This window comes from Vulpes lagopus, chromosome 7, assembly GCF_018345385.1.
Source record: "Vulpes lagopus strain Blue_001 chromosome 7, ASM1834538v1, whole genome shotgun sequence".
Lineage (NCBI taxonomy): Eukaryota > Metazoa > Chordata > Mammalia > Carnivora > Canidae > Vulpes > Vulpes lagopus.
Window position 1 is genome coordinate 2,769,177 of NC_054830.1, and position 23,994 is coordinate 2,793,170.

Below are 23,994 nucleotides of genomic sequence, written 5' to 3' on the forward strand. Positions count from 1 at the left end.
TGGGTGTGGAGCCTACTTAAAAAATAATAATACATGTTGCCCCACATAGATACGTACAAGTAATCTGCATTCATTTTCTTTCTTTTTTAAATTAAATTAAATTTTTCTAATTTTTAAGAAATCCCCATTCATTTTCAAAGCCACGTAACATTCCACGCTCAGGATACACCAGACTCTATTAACCCATCCCCTCTGGATGGCTGTTTTGTGGTTTCTAATGTTTTACTAAGTGTCTTCTGTAGGCGATTAGGTATTTTGTGCGCTTTTCATCGAGGGGGAATTCATTTACAGTGATACTACGCGGGTCTCCGCTGTGTTCAATTTGACGAGTTTCGACAATTCTATACGTTGCTCACATAACAGCGTCTGACAATAAGATCTAGAACATTTTCACGTCCCTTCGTGCCCCCGTCCCTCAGGTCCCCGCTCTACCCAAGCAGCCGCTCTCCATCCCCAGAGATTACTTCGCTGGTTCCCCGGATCCCACCAAATGGAATCCTAACGCCGCGTATTCCTCTGTGACAGGTGTCTTCTGACACAACGTCTGTGAGATTCACGCACGAGGTTGCGTGCATCACTGATTTATTCCCTGCAGTGGGCTGATAGCGCGATGGTGTGTGGATCAGCCAGTCAATCTATCCATTCCCCTGTCCTTGGATATTTGAGTCGTTTCCAGTTCCGAGCGATGATGGGATAAAGCCGCTCTGAACCTTCGAGTACAAGTCTTTCCGTGGACGTTTCATTTGCGGGCCTCCTAGGCAAACATCCAGGAGCGAATTTGCTCAGCCATATAGTAGACGCGTGTCATTCTGGCGAGTGCCCTTAACATTGTCACCTGGCGGGGCGCCTGAGTGGCTCAGGGTTCAGCGCCTGCCTTGGGCCCAGGGCATGACCCCGGGGTCCCGGGATCGAGTCCCACATCGGGCTCCCCGCAGGGAGCCTGCTTCTCCCTCTGCCTTTGTCCCTGCCTCTCTCTCTGTGTCTCTCATGAATAAATACATAAAATCTTAAAAAAAAAAAAAAATCCAAAACATTGTCGCCTGGCAGTCGTGGTGCAGAACGGGCCAAGCAAAGATGGAAAACAAAACCCCGCGCCCCCACGATCATGTTTGGGAAGCGCCACAAGCCCCGGCCGCCCCAGAACATAGCACAGCGCGGCTTTGAGCGGAGCATCCTCTCGTGCTGTGCTCACACTTACACGCGGGGGCGGCAGCTACTGTGGGCACGCTGCCTTGGATTGCAGCCCAGCGTTGCCTTGAAGGTCGCGTTCATGTTCCGTAAGTGAGATAATGTGATGCCAAGGGCATCAAAAAGTCCTCCTCTCCCGCACTGCTTATCCTTATCGGACTTGTGTCATAACTCTCCATGGGGGCATATAAATGCCTTCTAAAGTCCATAATTACATAAAAAATTTAAATACAAATATCTGGGGGAAAGGCACCCCGGAGTCTAAACCTCCAGGGAGGGGTGAGTGAGTGATGCCCCTGCTGACGGGTGAGAGAGCTCTATGTGAGGAGCCCCCGGGCTCCGGGGTGGGGGGGGGCGGTCACTAGGGAGGGGGAGGCGGGGAGAAGCCAGAAGTCAGACCTCGCCTACCTCGCGCACCTGCCGCAGAGAAGCGCCTCCAAAGCAAAGGCTGCACAAATATTATGGCTGGGATGGCGAAGGCCAAGCCGACAGAGCCCTTAAAAATCCAACACAGGGGGGCTGCTGGGGGGCTCAGCGGTGGAGCATCTACCTCTGGCTCAGGGTGTGACCTCGGGGTCCCGGATCGAGTCCCGAATCAGGCTCCCTGCAGGGACCTGCTTCTCCCTCTGCCTGTGTCTCTGCCTCTCTCTGTGTGTCTCTCAGGAATCAATCAATCAATCAATCAATCAATCTTAAAAAAATCTCCAACACAGGGTGGTTGGTTACGGAGGAAGCAAGAAAGATCGGGAGGCTGAGAGTGAGAGGGGACAGTGACCCCCTCCGACCCCCCCCACTGTCACTGGATCACTGTCTGGGGTGGGGGCACCCGAGCAGCATCCAAGCCCCCCTCCCTCCATGCCGGTACCTGCCCCGACCCCCCGACGTAGTCCGGGGGTCCTGGGGGTGTGACTGCTGCCATGAGTCCCCGTCAGACACAAGGGCCACACCCGGCGGGCACACAGCAGCCCCTCATCAAATGTTTGTTCGTGAATGAATGATGCCGGGTCCATTGAGAGAAACGGCGCGATGTGAATTTCTCGAGAGCAGGGAGGGTGTTTCCGTCGCCGCCGTGAGCCTGGCGCCCAGCATCGTGCCCGGCACGCGTGAGGCTCCGTTCAGTTCTCCTCCACTCACAAAGCTCCTAACCACCTCCCGCTGTATTTAGTTTAAGCCCAACTCCTTGCCGAGGGCTGCCCCCCAAGGCCCTGAACGCCGCGCCCCGACCTCTGCTTGCCCTGCCTTCTCCCTCTCTCCCCTTTCACTCTGTCTGTTCCAGCCACCCGGGCTGCCTCGCTGTTCCTTCAACATGCCAGGTTGTGACCCCAGGACCTTTGCATGTGCTGTTTCTTCAGCCTGAAACATGCTTCCCCTGGATCTCCCCACGGCTGCCTCTTTCTCATCATTCAGGACTGTACTTATTTATTTTTTTAAAAAAGATTTTATTTATTTATTCATCACACACACACACACACACACAGAGGCAGAGACACAGGCAGAGGGAGAAGCAGGCTCCATGCAGGGAGCCCAACGTGGGACTCGATCCCAGGACTCCAGGATCACGCCCTGGGCCGAAGACAGATGCTCAACCGCTGAGCCACCGAGGCATCCCCCAGGACTGTACTTAAATGTCACCTTCTCAAGGGGCGTCTGGCTGGCTCAAGCCGGTAGAGCATGTAGCTCTTGATCTTGGGGGCTGCGAGTTCAAGCCCCACGTTGGGTATAGAGCTTAATTAAAAAATTAAGAAAAGGTCACCTTCTTAAAAGAGGCTTTTCCAGCCCTCGATTGCCGTTCACTGTGGTTCCATCCAGTTTCTTGGTGGCCCTTGCTTATTTATCTGTTTTCTGATTTATTTACGTATTTATGGTCCAGCTTATTCAGTGCTTTATCCGTAGCGCCTAAAACAGTGGTGGGCACAGAGAAGGCACACGACGGGTAAGGGTGATTGAGCACCGCTGTGCGCAGGTACTTCCTAGATCCTGGGGGCCCAGCAGAGAACACAGGAAACTCCATTCTAGCCTGGAAGGCCCTGGCGGGGGAAGGGAGGAATCAGGGAAGACAAAACAAAAAACAAAAACAAAAACAAAAAAACAAAACACAGGTGGACAAACAAGACAATGTCAAACAGTGAGGGGCTCCTGAAGACAGCAATGTCACACAGAGCTCTGGGGATGGGCTCCTGGGGTGATGGTGGGGGGTGTGTGGTCACACATAACCTCTCGGCCTTCTGGGCTAAAGACAGTGAGAGTCAGGGGTGGAAGAGGGGGGTGCAGTTCCACGCAGGGGGAACAGCAAGTGCAAAGGCCCTGAGGTGGCAGCCAGTTTGGGTCAATCAATACTTGGTGGATAGACGAATGACGGAAGATTCTAGAAGGAACTGATTGCTGCTTAAATTTGGCTGCGGAGGGCTTGGAGGGTGGGTAGGAGGTTGCCAGCTCTGGGGAGAAAGGAGCTTCTGGCCGAGGAAACGGCTTCGGTAAAGGCCTGGGCCATCCGTTTTGGTTTTGTTCTGTCCCGGGAGTGGACAGGACCCAACCAGGGGCCCTGGGCCTTCCTGGAGCCCCACATCCTGGGAACAGAACAGAACAGAAACAGTTGCTGAAAGTAGGGGAGAGGTCATGGCAGAGCTGAGGCACCCAGACTTTGGCCTTTGCCCACTGCCGGCTCGAAAAGCACAAAACATCGAGATAACGGTCTTCCCTCCCTTCCCCCAGCCTGCCCTGGTGTCACTGGCCCTTAACCCCGTCCATCTCGCCTGTCCCCCAATCGGCGGCCAGGGATGGGCTGGGAGCTCCGGAGCCTATTTCAGCATCTTTTGGGGGTGGTGACAGAGCCGGGAGAGGAGCGAGCAGAGCCCTGGGGCCTGGTGTCACAGCCACTCGGGAGGGCGCCCGGACAGAGCCCGCTGGCCTGGCCTCTTGAATGGGGATTTAGCAGCTGGAAAGGTGAGTCCTGCCCGGGGCGCTGCGGGAGGGAGGGTCGAGGCCCAGAAGCCCTCCGAAGCTCGTGCGGGGTTGGAAGGAGCCTCACACGCCCCATCGGACAGGCAGAAAGACCCAGAGGCCCAGAGAGAGCACGGAATGGCCAAAATCGTGCCTCCATCCCGGGGTGCCCTGTTCTCTCCTCCGGGAGCGGGGGCCCCGTTGGGCGGGATGGGAGGGCAAGGCGGGAGCTGGGTTTCATCAGCCTCGTAGGAGTTGGCCAGGCTGCTCACCCCCACGCATGCACCTGTCTAGTACTTGGAGAGAAATCGGCTGCCGTGGCCCTGGGAGGGCCTGGGTCAGCTCCGCGGCCCGTCTGGAGATGGAGGCTCCAGGGCCGGGGTGGGGGTTGAGCTCGAGCCGCAGACGGACCTGGGTGGTGCGCAGGTGCGATTTGGGAGGAGCGGGCGCTGTGCGGTCCTCATACCTGTCCCCTCCCTGCCCCAGATGGCTTCCTCCGCTGGTCCCCTGGACCCCATTGGCAGCCTGGAGCTCCTAGATCTCCTGTTTGATCAGCAGGACGGCATCCTGAGGCATGTGGAGCTGGGTGAGGACTGGGACCACGTCGGGGACCAGGTGAGCACACTCCGGGCTTTGCGCGGCATTTAGGGCTCGCAGAGCTCAGTCCTAGCAAAGTGCATCATCATGTCGGACCTCTCGGCCACCCTAAGGAGTAGCTGGCATCAGCTGCTTCTCACAGATGAGGAAACTGAGGCTCGGCCCAGAGAGGGGCCGTAACTCACCCGGGGTCACACAGCCGTTTGGGGTTGGGGTCAAAATCAAACTCAAACTCAGGGCTCAAGCCTCCAGAGGGCGTACCCATGCGACAGGATTGTGTTCAGGCTCCGACAACCCGGGAGGAGGAGGCATCAGCCTTCTGGGACCCAGAAAGGACAAGCGAGGCCCAGAGAGGACCCGTGGCTGGCTCGGAGTCACACAGCCATCCAGAACAAAGCGGAGCGCTTTTAATGCCCCCACCCCGTCTCCCTCTGTTCCCACCAGGTCCTGCCAGGCCCGGACTCTGACGATTTCCTAAACTCCATCCTGGCTCCTGGAGACTCGGTCCCCAGCTCTCCGATCTGGTCCCCTGCAGCAAGTGACAGCGGCATCTCCGAAGACCTGCCCTCCGACCCCCAGGACACCCCTCCCCGCAGTGCGGCCGCCAACACCCTCGCCGGCTGCCTCGCCCTGGAGTCTGGCAAGGGGCTCTGTGCCTCCTACCACCCCGGACCCCCTTGCCTTGCCGGTGGCCCCGGACCAGCGACCCGAGCCCTGGAGGCCTCTGTGGCCATAGACTTGGGTGGGTTGTGCATCTTCGCCCGCTGCCCTGGCCTCCTTCCAGGCGCACATCGTCCCCACCCTCTGGGATTGATGCTGGGGCCCATTCCCCTGACAGCGACCTCTGAGTCCCTGTGGGGTTTAGGAATGAGTCAGAGCCGCTGAGCTGGGATGCAACCCTGGCGGGCTGGCTCCTGCCCCGGGTGCCACACTGTCAGCCTCATCTTTGAACCTCCCACATCTGGATGCTCCATGAAAGCGTGGGAGGTCACGGGACCCTGGGCCTCCGGACGGACGCTCCTCTGGGTCTGGGGAAAACTAGCCTTATGCAGAAGGCACCCCACCCCACCCCACCCCCATGCGGCCACCAGCAGGGTGTCCCTTGTCCCTTGAGCTCTTACTAGACTCATTGGAGAGTTGACAAAACTGAGGCTCAGAGACGTTTAGTGGGTTAACCAAGGTCACACAGCTCTGCCCAGGCGGGATGAGAACCAAGAGCCGTGTGACCCCGAAATCTGCGCTCCGGAGAGCAGCCTGCCTGTGGGTGCCAGGTGGGAGGGAGCCTGCGGTGACTTAGAGCTGTCCCTGCCCCCAGGGGGAGATAAGGCGAAGCCGGCTGGAGATCTAGCCTATAATCCTGGGCGATAACAGCCGCTCCCTCCTGGGCCGGCGGTGGGTCCCTCCGTAATGTCCTGGTGAATCGGCTTCCCCTTTGCCATCAGAGTGAAGACGGAGGCACCGCTTGGGGCTGTCTGCTTCATCCCAGGCCGGGCCCCAAATCCCCACCACGGTGTGGCTGGGGGCTATCCTGGCAGGCTTCCTGGAGGTGGCAGGTGGACGCCGGGAGCTCAGCTGCACCCCGACCTGACGCTTTCCTGTCTGTGTCCCCATCTGCCCTGCTCAGAAATGTGGAGCTCAGGCCCCGGTTCTGAGGAGCTGGGGGAGCTTGCAGGCCCGCCTCCGTGCTGCAGCCTCACGGTGAAAGACCTCCTCCTCTCCGGCAGCGGCGCGGACCTGGTGAGCAGCCCCGACCCCAGCCCTCAGAGCTCAGGGCTGCCGCGGTTCTTAGGACCCCAGTACCTCCACTTCAGAGCCCGGGGATACTGAGTCACAGGCAGGGTAGGGCACTCTCCACTGCGGTAGTAAATAACAATTTAAAAAATAGCCAAAACTGACCAAGCGTCTGCTTACTATAGGCCAGATATTCTCCTAAATGCTTTAGGAAGATCACCTTTCAATTCGCAGTGATGCTAATTATTGGGGCTCCTGCTGTATTAATTTTACTCTTGAGGAAGCGGGCACAGAGAGGGTCATTGATTTGCCTGAAGTCACACAGCGGCCACTGGCTTAATCCCTGGGTTGGCCTATGGGGTCGTTGCACACCCACTCAGGGCCACCTGCCTTTCCAAGGGCTTCGAGTGCCCATAACCCAGGCCTGACAACCCGGTTAGTGCCCCCACTTCACAGATGGGGAAACTGGGGCTGACCACTGGCCTGGCATTCCTGGGTGGTGGGGATTGATCCAAAGACCCGACAGACCGCCCCAGTCGGCACCTTTGTCCTGGGGTCTGCTGTTCCTCAGGGCGACATCTCCAGGACTTTGGCACTTGGATTACAAAGTGTTTTCTTTTCTAGTGCTTAGCTTTCGTGATTTAAATTTAACTAAGCACTTAAAAAATTTTTTTAAAGATTTTATTTATTTATTCATGAGAGACAGAGAGAGAGAGAGGCAGAGACACAGGCAGAAGGAGAAGCAGGCTCCACGCAGGAAGCCCAATGTGGGACTCGATCCCGGGACCCCAGGATCACGCCCTGGGCTGAAGGTGGCACTAAACCGCTGAACCATGCAGGGATCCCCTAACTAAACACTTTTTTAAAAAGGTAAATGCATCCACACGGGCCCGAGTCCCAAAGGCAAAAACAGGCAGCAGGGAGAGCGTCTGCCTCTCCCAAGGCTGCAGCTACCTCACGTCCCACACAGGTCCCAGTGACTCCTTCCAAAGGGATTCCTTCTCCTTCTTTTATTTTTTTTTTTTAGGTTTGACATAATAGGTAGCATCCCGCACTTACCACTGTTTTTGCCGCTTTATTTTTTAACTTGAGGTTTTTTGTGCCGATTGCTTTATATCATGATACGGGGCCCCATCTTTTTCACAGCTGTGTGGCGGCCCCCCTCCCCGCACATCCGGGTCATGCCTTATTTAATCCCTCCCGTATTGCCGGATAGCCCCGCTGTGTCCAGCACTTTGCTATTGCAGACGGCGCTGCAGGGAATTGTCAGAGCCCAGAACAGTGCCTGGCACGTAGTAGGTGCTGACTACGTAGTTTTCACCTGACTACTTGTTAAACGGATGAAAAGCCTGCGTGTCCGCCGTTTCGTCCACGTGCAAGGGCATCGGTAGGAGCAGCTCCAGGCTCGGGGGCGCGGTGCTGGCTCTCTTGAGCCCTCTCGCCGATGGGGACCCGACAGCAGGAGAGACTTGGGAGTTTTTCAAATCCAGGGCCGCTTTTTCGTTTCCTGGAGGCTGTCGGTTTCCCTGCCCCCAGCGCCACGTCCCCATTTCCCCCACAGCAACAGCATCACCTGGCAGCCCCCCACCTGTTGCGACCTGGGCCCGAGCAGTGCCAGGAGCTGGTGCTGACAGAGGACGAGAAGAAGCTTCTGGCCAAAGAAGGCATCACCCTGCCCACCCAGCTGCCCCTCACCAAGGTGAGCTGGGGCTCCGGGCCCGGCCCCCTTTCCTGCAGCCACCTGCCCCTAAGTCGCCCCCCCGCCCATGAGTCCCCTGCGCTGCAATGTTAGGGTGCGTCTGTCTGTTATTGGAGCCTGGAAATCCATCCTAAAAGCCGACTCAGCAGGCAGGGCTTGACACCCCAGAGCCGAGGGTGGGCTTACAGGCAGCGGCGGTTTGGGTGCTGGGAGCCACCCTGGTACCCTTCACTCTTTATCACAGCCCCTTGCAAGCCAGAGCTGCCCAAAGGGGTGACCTGCAGGCCAGGTACATGCAGCAGACAGGCTTCCACTGCTGCATTTAAAAAAAAAAGATTTTATTTATTCATTCATGAGAGATGCACAGAGAGAGGCAGAAACACAGGCAGAGGGAGAAGCAGGCTCCCTGCGGGGAGCCCGATGCAAACCTCGGTCCCAGGACCCCGGGGTCACGCCCTGAGCCAAAGGCAGACGCTCACCCGCTGAGCCACCCAGGTGTCCCTGTGCTGCATTTTGTTTAAATTGGTTGCTAACATTTCTCTGGCCGGGACTGTGGGCCACGTACTCCCACCTCCATGTGCAACCAGCTCGCGGCAGCCCCCTGCCCCCCCCCCCCCCCCCAAGCCTGCTTCACTCAACTCCCAGACCTGGGCTTGCGGTTCCGGCGGGCAGGACAGTCCTTGGCCTCGGTACCCACCGGCCCGGGCGTGGCCAGAAGGTGGCGCGAGCGCACCAGTGTGCAAAGTCCGCGGGCCAGTTCCTAACTGGGATTGGGATCTGGGAAAATCTCAGGGCCCAGCCCCTCCCACCCTGGAGACCCTGCAAGAACTTAGAGGGAGTCATCGGGAGTCTTCCCCCGGTGGGCCGGGAGGGCTCCCGCGGGACGGGCGTGGGGCCGGGTGGCCGAGCCGACCGTCCTCCACATGTCGTTGTGCAGTACGAGGAGCGAGTGCTGAAAAAAATCCGCCGGAAAATCAGAAACAAGCAGTCGGCCCAAGAAAGCCGGAAAAAGAAGAAGGAATATATTGATGGCCTGGAAACTCGGTGAGGCTGGGGGCCTGAGACGCGGCCCTTGGGGTGAGGGAGGCGACCGATGTCCAGGGACGGGTGGGTGCCACGTGGCTAAGGTCACAGTGTGGGGGGCCTACAAAATTTTTTTTTTAAAGTCACACAAAATTTGTATTTCCACACTTAAAATCTTCAATGTACTTTCCTTGTAGTGATAAGGATACATACAAAAGTTCAAGGGACTGATAAATAACCGAAAGTCCTAATGAGACCATAAACAGATCTTATTACAAGCTACACATAAAAGAGACACAAAGCAGTTTGCTTCTCCACTGGCACCTTGTCAAGTGGAAGCAGCACCCAGACCAGTGGTTCTCAAACCTTGGTGTGCAGGAGCATACGCAGCAGGGGCTTGTTAAAACAGTTTCCTGACTCAGACCCTGAGCCCTCTCATTCCTGAGTCTGATGAACCTGTATTTTTAAACAAGAGGAGGTAGGAGAACCCACTGAACACTGGAAGTCTATGGTCCAATCCGCAGATCGGACTGGCTGCCCTTGGTTGGCATGGAAGCTACCCTGACTCGGAGTAGGGGCCTACAAAATTATAGAGGTCTCCTCGCTCCCTTGGGCAGAGGTCATTTTTCATGTGAATTGCAAGGTTGGAAAGATTCCTAGAGAACACAGAGGCTCGGTCTCGGGGATCCCTTATTCTCCTAGAACCAAGAAAGGAGAATATATATTTAACCTGCTTCGTTCTGGCTCTCTGCCCGAGGGTGGGGGGCTTACTCCCCTGGTCTGAGCATCCCTGGTCCTCAGCTGGCAAGGCTTCCTCCAGAGTGTGTATGGGAAGGATGGGGATTGGGGTTTGGGGGGGTCAGTCCTTCTCGGCAGAACTTCCTCAGCTGAAAAACTCCAACCCCCGTTTCACCCAATCACCTCTTTTTTTTTTTTTTTTTTTTAGCTCCAATCACCTCTCTTAACTCATATAAGAGGACAGGCTCCTGTTTCTTCTTTACCAGAAACATAACAAGGGAGCGAACTCAGTTGTTTGTTTTTTCTTAAAGATTTTATTCATTTATTTATGGGAGACACAGAGAGGCAGGGACACAGGCAGAGGGAGAAGCAGGCTCCCCACGGGGAGCGCAATGCGGGACTCGATCCCGGGACCCCAGGGTTACGACCTGAGCTGAAGGCAGATGCTCAACCGCTGAGCCCCCGGGCGCCCCACAAACTCACTTTCCAAACCAGAACTGACTCGATGGAGTGTTACATGCTTTCCCAAGTCAGTTTCGGGGTGCCATACATTTCTGGGATGTTGTCCGTTACAAACATACCCCCCCAAAACGGTTCGTAGTTGTCTCTTATTATCTTGCTAAGCTGCGCCGTCGGCAGTCGTGCCCATTTTAATAAACTCAAGCTGTCCACCTGTGCCTCTGTTTCTCCTTCATCTTCTTGACTCATCTTGCCGCAGACTTATTTATTGGATTATTCTTGCCAGAGAACGGCTTTCTGGCTTTCCCCTCCCCCCCGCCCCCTGGATTTTTGTGTTGTAGTTCTTCATTTCTGCTCTTAACTTTACTATTTTTTAAAATCTGTTTTTTTTTTAAGATTTTATTTATTTATTTATGAGCGACAGAGAGAGAGAGGGGGGCAGAGACACAGGCAGAGGGAGAAGCAGGCTTCATGCAGGGAGCCTGACATGGGACTCGATCCTGGGTCTCCAGGATCACACCCTGGGCTGCAGGCGGCGTCAAACCGCTGTGCCACCAGGGCTGCCCTAAAATCTCTTTAAATACGATGAGTAACCATATAGTGTATTACTAATTGCAGCAGTAGAGTTCAGTGATTCATCCGTCGTATTGCTCTTAGCTTTGGTACGTTCTTCCTTGATGCTTCATGTTGGAGGGAGTCTGTTCTGTCGTCCCTTTGCTAATTTTCAACACGTGTGCGTCCAGCTTGTCGAGCTGTATAAAGGCTGGTGAAGGTCCGAACCCGCCACGCCTCCCTGCCCCAGCCTTTCCGTTAGCTGCCCCTCGTGCACGCACTGTGATTTGCACCATTGTCATTACCACTGGGTTCTTGGGTCTTCCTTAATCCACATCATGGATTCTCTCTGTCCTGTGAGTTATTAGGAGGGCCTCTCAGTTGTGGGGGGGGGGGCTCATTCCTTCCCCTGGGTACAACATGAAGTCCTGCACGCTGGGATTTAAGTGCTTCGGTTCCACATCTGAGTGGTCTGGGCCAAGACATGCTCACAGATGGCTGCAGGTGGGAAAGGTGGGGCCCCCGCTTGGATCTGGGATCCCTAGGTGGACGGATCTCCGTCAGCATGTTCCTCAGGTGCAATCTGCGAATCTTTCTTTCATGTCGTTCTCCCAAACACCGTGAACTAGGTAATTGTCCCATTTTACAGGTGAGGGGACTTAAGGCAGAGAGTAGAGTGGCGTGAGCTCACGGGGAGGGTGAGGATTGTAACCTGGTTCTCCTCCGACTCCCAGTCATCCAACTACTTGGTCTTCTGGAAGCATCTCTGCCCAAGTTTGGCATCCCATTCCTAGTCCTAGGGGCACTGGCTGGAGTGAAGCCCCCACATCCATGCAGAGATGGGATCTAGGAGCCAGGCAGACCTGGGTTCAAATGCTGACCCTGTCCGCAGACTTGCTGGGTGGTTTTCGATGAATGAGTCCCCGTCTCTGGCCTCGGGTTCCCCGCCTGTAAAATGGGACCTCATGGGGAGATGTCAGCTGGGCCGGTTGGTGACACAGGCATATTGTGAAGGTCACTGTAACATTCTCCTTGCAGGATGTCGGCCTGCACTGCCCAGAACCAGGAGCTTCAGAGGAAAGTCTTGCATCTCGAGAAGCAGAACCTGTGAGTCTTGGTCTAGCTGTGGCAGAGGATAGGGGGAGGGGACCCCTAGAGGCCCTTGTAGGACAGGTGGACAATGTGGGGGACAGCCTCTGTGACAGCGAGGCAGAGCAGGGGGTGAGGGCTCCCCCTAGAAAGGGGGCAAGGTGCATGGAGGAGGGCACTCGGACGTGGGGGCAGGTGTTTCTAGTGAAGGAAATGGCAGGTGAATGTCCAGAGGCTGGAAACTCCGTGTGCTGGAGGACTGCATGTGGTTCTAAGAGATGCAGCCACCTACTCAATATTTATTTGGCACCTCATCCGTGCCAGGCATTGTTCTGGGCACTGGAACCCAACAGTAAACAGACAGTCTCCCTACTTTTGGAACTCATGGTCTAGGGGGAGACATACTCAAGACAAATGAAACTATATAAAAATTATTTTCAAATACTGATTGTCACTGAGAAGAGGTGAAGGCACTGGAGAATGAGTGGGGCTATTCTGGGCAGGGAGGTCAGATAAGGCAACTTTTGAGCTGAGCCTTGATGGATGAGAAAGAACCAGCTGCTGCAAAAAGACCTGAGGGAACAGTGTCCTTGGTACAGAGGGAACTGGCATGTGCAAAGGTCCTGGAGCAGGACTGGGTCTGGCATGATGGAGCAACAGCATGTGAGCCCGTGTGGAGAGAGGGAGGAGGGGGAGGAGGGAGAGGACGGAGCAGGTTGTGCAGGGCCTGGGGGCCATGGGGGAGGACCTGGGGTTTTACCCCAGGGAGGTGGGAGCCCTGGGAGGGTTGAGAGAAGCCCACTTGCATTGGAAAAGTGCTGTCTGCCTACTGCTTGGAGCATGAGCCCTAGGGGGCGGGAGAGGCCTTAGGGGGGCAGAGTAGAGGCTGGGGCTGCCGTTTTGGTGAGAGAATGGCGGCCTGGATCAGGGAGGTGGGGGTGCAGAGAAGTGAGAGGGTGCCAGGGGGTGGGATGTTCAGGGAGATTTACTGAGGCAAAGAGGGGGAGTCTGGGACTTTGAAGACCAGTGGGGCCATGAGGGATGAATGGGATTCAGACACCAGCCAGGCTAGGAGACCCCAGAAATGGATGGGAGTCAGATCATGGCCCCGTGGGGCTCAGCCAAGGCCCACCCATTCCTGCTAAGGTCCCTCCTGGAGCAGCTGAAGAAACTCCAGGCCATTGTGGTCCAGTCCACCAGCAAGTCAGCCCAGACGGGCACCTGCCTAGCGGTAAGTCCTGGTCCCCAGGATAACGGGGGTCCTTGGCCTCGGCAGAGAGGTCTGTGAGGGGAACTGAGCATAACCCAAGCCCCAATTTAAGCACGATCCTGTCTTCTGGGCCTCGGTTTCTTTGCTCACAGGGTGGGGGGAGGGATGGGGTGACCTCCCCCATCTCTGCCAGGTCCTGCTGTTCTCCTTTGCCCTCATCGTCCTGCCCTCCATTAGCCCTTTCGTCGCCAACAAAGCCGAGCACGCCGGAGACTACGCACCTGTTCGAGGTAGGCGGGCTAGGGACGCTCTGCCCTCCAAACCCCTCCGGGCTGCACCATGCACACTGTTCCCTTGTTTCCCCAAAGGGCATCTGGGGGACGGGGAGGGGACCCCCTTGTCGCTACACCGTGATGCTGGGGCTAGAGAACGGAGGGACACCGGTCCCCCACCCCATCCCTCACGATCCTCCCAACCCCTGCTTAGTTTTCTCCAGAACTTTGCACAACGACGCTGCATCTCGTGTGGCCCCCGATGCCATACCCGGCTCCGAGGCCCCAGGACCACGGCCCAAGGGTGGCACACCCCAGGAAGGGTCTCCCGACAGCCCCATGGCGGACTGGGAATCTCGAGGCACGTCGGCTCTGGACAACTGGACAAAGGGGCTGGACAACTCGACCCCGATCTCGGACAACTCGACGCTCACCCTGCGCAACTCGACACTCATCCCGGACAACACAACTCTCGTCCCAGACAATGCGACACTCATCCTGGGCAACGACTCGGAGAAGCTGAACCCGCCAGCCACCTTGCTGGGCTGGACTGCGCCTGAGCCAGCGCTCAGCTCTGGGCGGGTGGGATTGGAGGCAGCGGGGGAGGAGCTGTGAGCAGCATCAGGACGTGCCCCCGGCCCCCGCGGCCCCTGGGCTGAGGGGCCCTTGTGTGGACAGCGACAAGGGGGCAAGGGGGTGAGAGGCGAGACCTGGCGGAGGAGCCGGGATGCAGACGCACAAACTGTACACTCACGGACCCAGAGACGCACAGAGCACGCTCAGACACGGGGCGGCCACAGGGCCACAAAGCCTGAGAAATACAGACCCAGGCGGAGGCCCGGCGGACACACGCACACACACCCCGCGCCCCCGCAGCTCGCCTGCCCCGGGACTCCTCCCTGCGCCTGCACACGGGGAAGAGAAACCCACGGAGTCTGCGGGGACCCTGACCCCGGAACCATGGCCCACGGCCACCCCTCTTTTCTAAGATTGTAGAGATCCTTAGTAAAATATTTTGGCAGAACACGGCCGGCGCGAAGCGGGGGAGGGTGGGGGCTGAGGCACAGTCCAGGGCCCGGCCTCTCCTCTGGGAAGCGGCGGGAAAGCCTTCAGCACCTTGGAGAGCAGCCGCGAGCGCCGCAGGGCCCGCGGGACGTCAGGTGTGTGTCCGCAGAAGGTCTGGGGACCTGCCCTCCTGGGGGGCTGCACGGCCCACCTGCTCGCCTTACGGATGAGGAGACTGAGGCACGATGGAGGTGAAGGGCCCAGCTGGAACCGGCCGTGCCTGCACTCTCCGAATGCGTGGTGACTCCCCACCTGCTCTGCGCAGGTGCAGGTGCGTGGGGCTGTGAACCAGACCAAAGGCCTCTCCCCTCGAGGCGCTCACAGCCCAGGAGTGGAGGGCAATATTTAGAAACCATGTGGCTGGGGAACTGCCCTCCGCCACCACCCCCAGGCCTGACTGCACGGAGGCCCGCAGACTCCATAAGGGGCAAGGGGACCATGTGTTCTGGCTCCGTGGCCCCTCCAGCCCCCTCCTCCCTAGGACTAGGACCTGCCACAAGGTTACGAGTGTCAAACACAGACTCAGATGCAAGAATCTCTGCTTTTATTGCATTGAAGACTTCTCTGGAAGTCTGGAGGAAGGCAGGTGGACACACCTGTTTCTCCCTCTAGCTCCAAAGGCAGTGCAAACCCCTACTGTCTGTGCCACACGAAGTCTGGCTTCGTAATGGTGGCTCTGCCCCAGCTTGCCTCCTAGAGGGACTGTGAAGGCGATTTGGGGGAGGCAGAGGCTGGGGAGTGTGAGAGCCTGGGGGCAGAGAACGTCAACTCCTGTTTAGGCTGGAAACTAGGGAGGGCCTGGCCACACCTCCCCAGAACACCCTGAGTCAGGGACTGGGGCACGGGGAGGAGCAGGTGCCTGGGGTGTCAGGTCCAAGGTCAGCTTCCAGGGTGAAAACGCTCCTCCCCAGGCCCACACCAGAGGCCCCTAGAGCTAAAGAGAGAGGCAGTGGAGAGTGAGCCTGCCCCGGGGCCTGGAGCCCAGCAATCAGCACCCTGAGGTCACCCTCTCCCACCCTCAAGGGCAGGTACGAGTAACAAAGTGAGACCAATAAGAAAAGATGAATCCACGGTTTCTACAAAAAGCCCCACCCTCCCCAGGCCCCCTGGTCAGCTGGGGGCCACCTCGGCCTTCACCCTTTTGGGGGGCCTGTGTGGTACAGGACTGTCCAGCCGCTCCCTCTTGGGGCTGCCGGGCCCAGAGCCATTGTGCTGGGTGCAGGGCTCCGTGGAGGGCTCCTGCTTGGGACTGGCGGGTGCTGGGCCATTGAGCTGGGTGGGCGCCTCCTCCTTGGGCTCGGGTTCGGGCTTGGGTGCGGGTGGGCGGGGCAGGGGTGGCAGCGCTCTCTCCAGCACGCGGGGACCGTCCCAGGCAGGGATCTCCAGGCCCAGGTGCTTCATGAGCCTGGTCATGACCTCATCCACGTAGCCGTGGATGCGCAGGTCGGCATGGCGGTCCTGTGGGGGCAAAGACAGGTGGGCTTGGGCAGAGGCCTGGAGGGGAGGGAGGCTGGGGCAGGGAGCATGTCAGGGTGGGCCCAGGACGTACGTGCTTCGTGGGCTGAAGGTTGACAATGACCAGTCGGCCTCCTCGGCGCTTAGTGGCGAGTGGCAGGTTCCCGCTGGGCCGGATTTGCAGGGAGGTGCCCAGCGTGATAGACAGGTCTGCGTTCCTGGGACGGGACGGCAGAGTCAGATCGAGCCCCTTCGACCCCGTGCCTGGGTCTGGTGCCCTCTGCCCCCCCACCCCACCCCGTGCTCCTGCAACACGCCCAGCCCTGGGAGGCCAGCTCTCTCCACACCCACCTCTGCTCCCAGGGGCCGCCCACAGCCTGTGCCAGCTTTCAGGCTGCCCTGGGTCCTGCTCCGGCCACTGCCCTTCTGCCCCAGCCACCTCCCCACCTTGTTGGCAGAAGCAGGGTTGTTGATGGGGGCAGGACCTTCAACACTTGGGGCTCAGGTTCTAACCTGACTCAGCCACTTCTGGGCTGGGTAGCACTGGACAGAGGAGTCCATGTGCTGAGGCCTCAGTTTCCCTGCCTGCAACACAGGCACGGGGCAGAGCGTGTGAGTAGCTGCTGTTATTAATAAGCCAGTGAGGCCCAGAGGAGGCGCAGCCCGCTCTCCCAGGAAGCCCTTCCTGACGGCCCTGGGCTGGCACCACCTGCGCTTCCACAGAGACCCCCACCCCCACCCCATCTGGGCTCATCCGAGGGTCAGACCTGCTGGCCTCGTCAGCAAGAGTGAGGTCCCGGTCAGGCAGGGCATCCTCCCAGTCCAGGATGGTATCCCTCAGCTCCCCCCTGCAGCGGAAGGCGGGGATCAGCACAGAGACGTGCACCCTCCCCCGGAGTCCAGGCGCCGCGAGAGGTCACTCACCTGCAGGCCCGCAGCCCCCTCGCCTTGGCCACAGTGCAGAGCCGGCCTGTGGCCCTGAGGCCCATGCTGCCCACTACGGTGTCCCGGACGTACTGCCTGTGTTGGGGGAGGAGGGGGGCCAGCGGGGCCGGGTCAGGACCACTGCTCCCAGGGTTCCTGCCCTGCAGCCTGAGCGAGGCTGCTCCTGCCCTTCCCTGTTCTCCCAGGGAAGTGGGGGCTGCACGACCAGAATCTAAGCGTGAGGAAACATGCCACAAACCCAGAGCAGGGAAAGGGGGGGCTTCCACAGCGCAGCTGGCCTGGCTGCACCCCTGACACCAATGCCGCGGAAGCAGAAAGGTTGGAAGTGTTCCAGCAAAGGAGACTGGAGACTGGATCCTAGGCCGGATCTCAGACCAGGACAGAAACAAGCCACAGGAGCATGGGAACCCAGGTCACGGCCTGATTGTCTACATTGCCTTCCGCGTCCCGGCCTGCACGACTGGCTGTGGCCGAGGAAGAGTGGAGCTCCTGGGAGGTACGTGTCCTGCGGGTCAGGGGTGGTGGACACGAGGGGTCTGCCACTTACTCCTCAACAGCCCAGCAAGTACTGACAAAATGCGGCAAAACACAGTTGTCAAACCTATGTCGGGATCAGCAAACTATGGATCAAACCTGGCCCTCGGCCTCCTGTTTTTTTTTTTTTTTTAATTTTTTTGTTAACTTTTATTTATTTATGATAGTCACAGAGAGAGAGAGGCAGAGACACAGGCAGAGGGAGAAGCAGGCTCCATGCACCGGGAGCCCGACGTGGGATTCGATCCCGGGTCTCCAGGATCGCGCCCTGGGCCAAAGGCAGGCGCTAAACCGCTGCGCCACCCAGGGATCCCGGCCTCCTGTTTTTGTGAATAAAGTTTTATTTGCACACGGCCAAGCCCATTCCTCCATGTGTGGTCTACGTGCCTCTCACGCCACAACAGCAGAGCCTGTGGTCCTAACAGAGACCGTCTGGGCCACAAAGCTGGAAATGTTTGACCCTCTGACCCTTTCCAGAAAAAACCTGCTGAGCCCTGGTCTAGGCAAAGTACGGGTTCATGATACAATTCTTGTGAGTTTTCTATAGATCTGAAATTTTTTCAAAATAAGTTTGGGGACAAATTTTTTTTGGGGGGGACAAATTTGGTTTTGAATTGGGGGGGCTCCACCTGTGCAGCCACTCAGCCAGCAGGAGGAGACCCCCCCCGCCCCGAGTGCACCAGCTCCAAGAAGGGCTCTGGCTCAGCCTTCCCAGAGTGGGCGGACACACTCCTGTCACACTCTGCCATGGGTTGAATTGTGTCCCCACCTCGCTGCCCACACCTGGCGCCCCCGCCCCCACCCTCCCGCGGCACTCACGTCTTACACTTGACACATTCCTCTACGAACATGTTTCCGTGGAGCTCCGCCAGCTTGTCCCTGTGGGAGAAGGGAGACACTTGGCTGTGGCACGGCGTTCCGACTCCTGAGGCTTCAGGCTGAGCACTAAGCCCTCCTCCTCCAGGAAGCCTTCCCTAAGCCCTCAACTGTAGATCAATGGACTCGGTCCAGCGCCTCTGGCTGCTGACTCCATCATCCTCACATACAGCCTTACGCAGATGACCCAGCCTCCCTGAGCCTGAGGAATCATTAACCCTCACAGCTGACCCCACCTTCGTACACAGGTACACAGGCAGCCTGGTCCGTTCACAAAATCCATCCACAATCGTGTTGGAACCTCCGAATGTCACCAGGTCGAAAGGACAGGAATTCTAATCCCTGGTTTGCAAAAGAGGAACCTGAGGCGATGGGTGGCCCCGGGGGGGGCAGAGGAACATGGAATCAACTCCCGGCTCTGTGGCTGTGTGACCTTGTGCAGGTCACTTAACCTCTCTTGCCTCAGGCCCCCATCTGTGAAATGGGACAACAGAGCCTAACTTTTGGGATTTTTGGGAGAACAACGATCAGGCCTGGAAGGCTCTTCTGGCTCCGTCACCTCCCTCACGTCCCCACTCAAATGTCAGCCTCCCTGACCTGCAACTCCTGCCCCACCTTCCCCATTTGTTCCACAACAGTGATTACCGCCTGACACAGATTTTGATTTGCTCTTTTGTCTTCTGTTTCCTCCCCACTGGAGCATGAGCCCCAGGAGGGCGCACCTTCTGTCTTGTGCACCCAGTGTCCTGTGTCTAGAACAGTGTGTGGCCTGCAGTGGGCCCGGGGTAGTTGTTGGGTGTGATCCACTTTGCTCCTGTCTGCGCACAGTGGGTGCTGGGCAATTAGTGCTTATTCCTCCACGGTGGGACTCAGGCCCACTTCAAAAGAGGAGTGGACAGGGGCCTCATTCACCTGTATAAGCCGAGAAAAGTCTTTTTTCCTGGACCCTCGCCTACCAAGTGTCGCCCGCTCATGTCAACAGCTGACCCGGCTCTCGCCTGCACCCCAAGGGGAAGACCCGGCCAGCCCTAACACAGTGCTCACATTCACTATACGAGTGACAAAGGGGAATGTTAAAACCCAACAACAAGTTCTAAACTGTGAGCACCCTTCCTCCCGCACCCAAATCCCTCTCGGCCTCACCCCAAGGGAGATTTTAAAGCGGCCTATGGCTCGGCTATGGTGCTGGCGGCTGAAGGCTGTGCTGTAGGACAACAGAGGTCAGAGCGGTCCGGGCTAGAATCACCCCGGGACCAGAAACAGGGACCCCAGTTCTCCAGATATGCCCAGGAGGCAGCGACAACACACAATAGGGAGTCCCACTGAGTGCCAAGTGCTTTTCCCTGCTGCCTCACTCCATTGCCATGTCTGCCTCACGAGCAAGGGGCCAGCATCAACGTTCATTTTACAGATGAGGAGACTGAGGCCCAGAGAGAGGGAGGGGTGGCCTGCCCTAGGCCGAGCCAGCCCGGGAGCCTGGTGTTACCTGGGGAAACCGGAGCGCACGTGCAGCCCGTCCACATTCTGGCTGACCAGGAAGCGGAGGAGGCCCACGCGCTCCAGCTGCACCAGTGCCATGTGGGTCTGCGTGGGCCGCGCGCTCTCAAAGGTGGTGTCAAATTTGGGGGCCAGGCCCCGCTCCTCCATCGTCCAGACGCCATGGGGGCCCCTGAAGGCGGCAAGTGGGGAGAGACACGGAGAGTTTAGGATTCAAGGAGACAGGGGTAGAGACAAAGAGACAGAGCATTAGAGACAGAGAATCTTGGAGACAAAGGGAGACAAAGAGACGGGAAAGAAAAGAGAAGGGGGGCTGGGGGTAGAATGCGGGGCAAAAAATTATTCATTCCAATCCACATTTCCTGCTGTTACACTGAGCCTGGCCCTGCACTGGGTGATGCTGAGGTCCTAGCAGACCCGGGCCCTGCCCTTGAGGAGCCCTCCATCCTATGAGAGGAGGAGACACAAGTGGCCACAGACTCTGCAGCTGTGGGGCTGGAGGAGCCCAGTGGAGGTGGGGGGGCTATGCATGGGGGCCTGGGAAGGCTTCCTGGAGGAGGCTGAGCTGTCTCTTCAACTGTGCGAGGATAGGGCAGAGCAGAAGGGGTAAGCAAAGGCCGAGGGGGCTGGTGACAGCCTGTGAGCTTGGGGATGTGCAAGGGGTCTGGGGGCCCCAGTAGGAGCAGCAGGGGCTGAGGCTGGAGAGATGTCCTGAGGTGGGGTCAGGAAGGGCTTGGATTTCCAGCCTGAAGTACCTGGGACTCTCCTGTGTGGCAGTGGGGAGCCACGGCAGATTAGGGAGGAGGGGTGGGGGGTTGGAGTCACGCCTTAGAAGTCTCACATTCCTCCCAGAACCAGGAATCTGCCCTCCTGCTGCAAGTCTGGGCTGAGGCCTAGGGAGGGAGTATGAATGCGATAGGCCTGCTCTAGGGGGCAGGGTTGCAAACTCAGCCCCTACTGGGGTCCCTCGGGCGGGGTGCCAGGTTGAGACCCCTACACTTCAGCAAGGCTCTTGTCTAACAACAGGATGCCTGAAGCAGGAAGGAGTCTAGACACTGTCTGGTTGCACGCCCTTGTTAATAGGTGAGGAGGCTGAGGGCTTGATGGTTAAAGCCACTTGCCTGACACCAGGTCTGATAGAAAAATATTTGCAAGTGAGCATGGAGCTAACTGCTCCTGACCTTCCCATCATCTGACGTAATAGAATCCCTCCTCGCCCCCGCCCCGGCCAAAAAAAGGGACACCTGGGTGGCTCAGCAGTTGAGCGACTGCTTTTGGCTCAGGGCATGATCCTGGAGTTCCAGGATCGAGTCCCACATCAGACTCCCTGTATGGAGCATGCTTCTCCCTCTGCCTGTGTCTCTGCCTCTCTCCTTCTGTGTCTCTCAAGAATAAATAAAATATTATAAAAAAAAAAAAGAGGGATCCCTGGGTGGCGCAGTGGTTTGGTGCCTGCCTTTGGCCCAGGGCGCAATCCTGGAGACCGGGATCGAATCCCACGTCGGGCTCCCGGTGCATGGAGCCTGCTTCTCCCTCTGCCTGTGTCTCTGCCTCTCTCTCTCTCTCTGTGTGACTATCATAAATAAATAAAAATTAAAAAAAAAAAAAAGAAAGAAACCCAATATTTAGGCATGTGTGATGAGCCCAGGCAAAAGACTACATTCTGGGGATCCCTGGGTGGCTCAGCAGTTTAGTTCCTGCCTTTGGCCCAGGGCATGATCCCAGGGTCCTGGGATCCAGTCCTGCATCGGGCTCCCTGCAGGGAGCCTGCTTCTCCCTCTGCTTGTGTCTCTGCCTCTCTCTCTCTCTCTCTCTCTCTCTCTCTCTCTCTCTCTGTGTGTGTGTGTGTGTCTCTCATGAATAAATACTTTAAAAAACCCAAAAAACAAAAAGACTACATTCTCCAGGATCCCTTGCAGCTAGGTATGGCCAGGTGACCAGGTCCTGGAATGGGATGTGAGCAGAAGGTTGAGCATGCCTTAAAGGGACATGTCTGCAACGGCAGGGTCTTCCCCAAGCCCAACACCCCCAGGGGGAAGGTGGCAGGAGGGGTTCTGATGCCCAAGCCTCTGTGAGCTGACAGGGAAGCTGCTGGCTGTGTGGCAGGCCCTGCCTCGGCTTCCCCTCCACGCCCACAGACCTGAAGTCTGGGATGCCCGAGGCGGTGCTGATGCCAGCACCTGTGTGGAACACCACGTTGGAGGACTGCCAGACCAGCTGTGCCAGCTCCCACACCTTGCGCTCCAACTCCTCAGGCGGGTCGAAGATCTGTCAGGGGATGGAGCAAAAGGGGAAGGTCAAACTGTGTCCCTGAGGGCAAGGTCACTAGCCACAGGCGGGGAAGCCCTGCCTTGTCCAGAGGAGAGAACTCACTGGAAAAGGCAGCTGGTCCTCAGGTCCCCCCTCTGCCCACAGCCTTCCGGGGCTCCCTCAGGGTGAAAGCCTAAGCCTTCCCAGTGGCCCCCAAGGCCCTGCACACCCGCCCCATCCTGTCCCCCTCTCCCCCTCGCACGCTCTGCTACAGCCATCCATGCCTCCTCACCGTACCTCCAACACACCAGGCCTAGGCCTGATCCTGCCTCAGGACCTGTGCATGGGCTGTACATGGCTCCTCCCTCACCCCCTTTAGGTCTCGGCTCAAAAGTCCCCTCGTTTGCACACCCAATGTTCACAGAAGCACCATTTACAATCGCTAAAATGGGGAATCAACACAAGCATCCATCGATGGATGAAAGGATAAACACAACGAGGTCCATCCATGTCCGGAATATGATCCAGCCCTAGAAAGGAAGGGGCCCCGACATCTGTCCCCGGCATGGACGGACCCCGAGGACACCGGGCTCAGGGAGGGGACCCAGACCCAGAAGGACACCTCCTGCAGGACCCCACTCCCAGGAGGTCCCCAGAGGAGGCCCATCCACAGAGACAGAGGAGGTGGTGGGAGCCAGGGGTGGGGCCAGGGCGGGGGGCGGGGGGTCAGTGCTTCCAGGGGACAGGGTCTCCGTGTGCGGAGATGGAAGGTTCTGCAGACAGTGCTGGGGGTGGTCGCACAACAGCATGAGCGTGTTCTATGCCGCTGAACTGTGTACTTAAAGATGGTTAAGGTGGTACATTTTGCGTCGTGCATTTTGCCACAATTAAAAAAGAAAGAAAGAAAGAAAACCCAAAAGTCATGTAAACGATGCCTCCTGGGCTCTGGTTTCAGTGCAGCCCCAGCTCTCACCACCGCTCCGGGCCTTACTTTTCTCCACCCTCTACTTTCTTATATTTACTTGCTCCTCGGGCGTCTTCCTGCCAGAATGAGGGGGTTTGGGATGCCCTGGGCCCCACTGCGGCCCCAGGGCCTAGCAAGCACCTGGCTGGCGCACAGCAGGTGCTCAATAAATGTCTGTGGGCTCCGGCGACTGACCGGCAGGAGGAGGAAGCGGAGGAGGCAGGGGCTGGGGACGGGGCTGAGGGCTCGGGCTGCACGAACCGCTCACGCAGAAGGCACAGCCCAGCCCGCAGCGGATGGGGCGACCCCCACCCCGACCCCGCCTACGGGGGGGGCCCAGAGGGGCAGGGACTCCCCCCACGTCCGGCAGTGGCGGAGGGGTCTTTGTGACCCCTGAGCCCGTCCCTGCAGCCCCAAACCCTCCTCCACCGCCTGGCACGTGCGGCCCCCGCGCTCCCGCCCCTGGGCTCCTCTCCGGCCTCACTCGCGCTCCGAGGGTGTTTACTCCCCTCCTCGCCTCGCCCTCCCTGCAGCTGCGCCCGGGCTTCCCCCGTCACCCGCTCGGCCCGCCGGGGCTGGGGGCGTCCGGGTCCCCGGGAGCGCAGGGGGCGTCACTTCCCGCCCCCTCCTCCCTGGGAAGTCCCTCCCATTGTCTAGCCTCGGTGCCTCCCGATGTTCCCACAATGCCCCGCTGCCGGCCGGCCCCGCCCAGCCCGCGGCGCTGCGGGCGGCCTGCCGGACGCCGGGCCCCGCTCACCTCGGGGAGGCCGCACTTGCCCTTGTCCGCGTACGGCGACAGTCCCGCCGCGTAATTCACCGACATCCTCGCCGCCCCAACGGGAACAATAAAGTTTCTCTTGTTGAGGCCGCTTCCGCCGGAAATGGGGCGGGCCGGGGGGGGCGGAGCTCG

At 58.3% G+C, this 23,994-nt stretch overlaps 2 protein-coding genes across 4 annotated transcripts; one reads left to right on the forward strand and one right to left on the reverse strand.

Moving 5' to 3' along the window:
* The first annotated feature begins 1,105 nt into the window (after positions 1-1,105).
* CREB3L3 (cAMP responsive element binding protein 3 like 3) lies at positions 1,106-14,522 on the forward strand. The gene is made up of 11 exons (XM_041761323.1): positions 1,106-1,261; positions 4,018-4,131; positions 4,615-4,743; positions 5,170-5,467; positions 6,350-6,462; positions 8,018-8,155; positions 9,093-9,199; positions 11,966-12,034; positions 13,163-13,247; positions 13,420-13,516; positions 13,713-14,522. Exons 1-11 carry the CDS (start codon positions 1,106-1,108, stop codon positions 14,111-14,113), a joined length of 1,707 nt encoding a protein of 568 aa, XP_041617257.1. The 3' UTR covers positions 14,114-14,522.
* Positions 14,523-15,090: 568 nt separating this feature from the next.
* On the reverse strand, positions 15,091-23,946 carry SIRT6 (sirtuin 6). Of its 3 annotated transcripts, none has more exons than XM_041763671.1 (8): positions 23,842-23,946; positions 22,011-22,138; positions 19,860-20,042; positions 18,317-18,376; positions 16,943-17,038; positions 16,786-16,866; positions 16,113-16,236; positions 15,091-16,021 (listed from the first exon to the last, which is right to left on the reverse strand). In XM_041763671.1, exons 1-8 carry the CDS (start codon positions 23,905-23,907, stop codon positions 15,674-15,676), a joined length of 1,086 nt encoding a protein of 361 aa, XP_041619605.1. In that variant the 5' UTR covers positions 23,908-23,946; the 3' UTR covers positions 15,091-15,673. The 3 variants fall into 3 exon arrangements, with proteins under 3 accessions (XP_041619605.1, XP_041619607.1, XP_041619606.1); XM_041763673.1 differs by lacking the exon at positions 23,842-23,946 and adding an exon at positions 23,569-23,715; XM_041763672.1 differs by lacking the exon at positions 19,860-20,042.
* Positions 23,947-23,994: the final 48 nt, after the last annotated feature.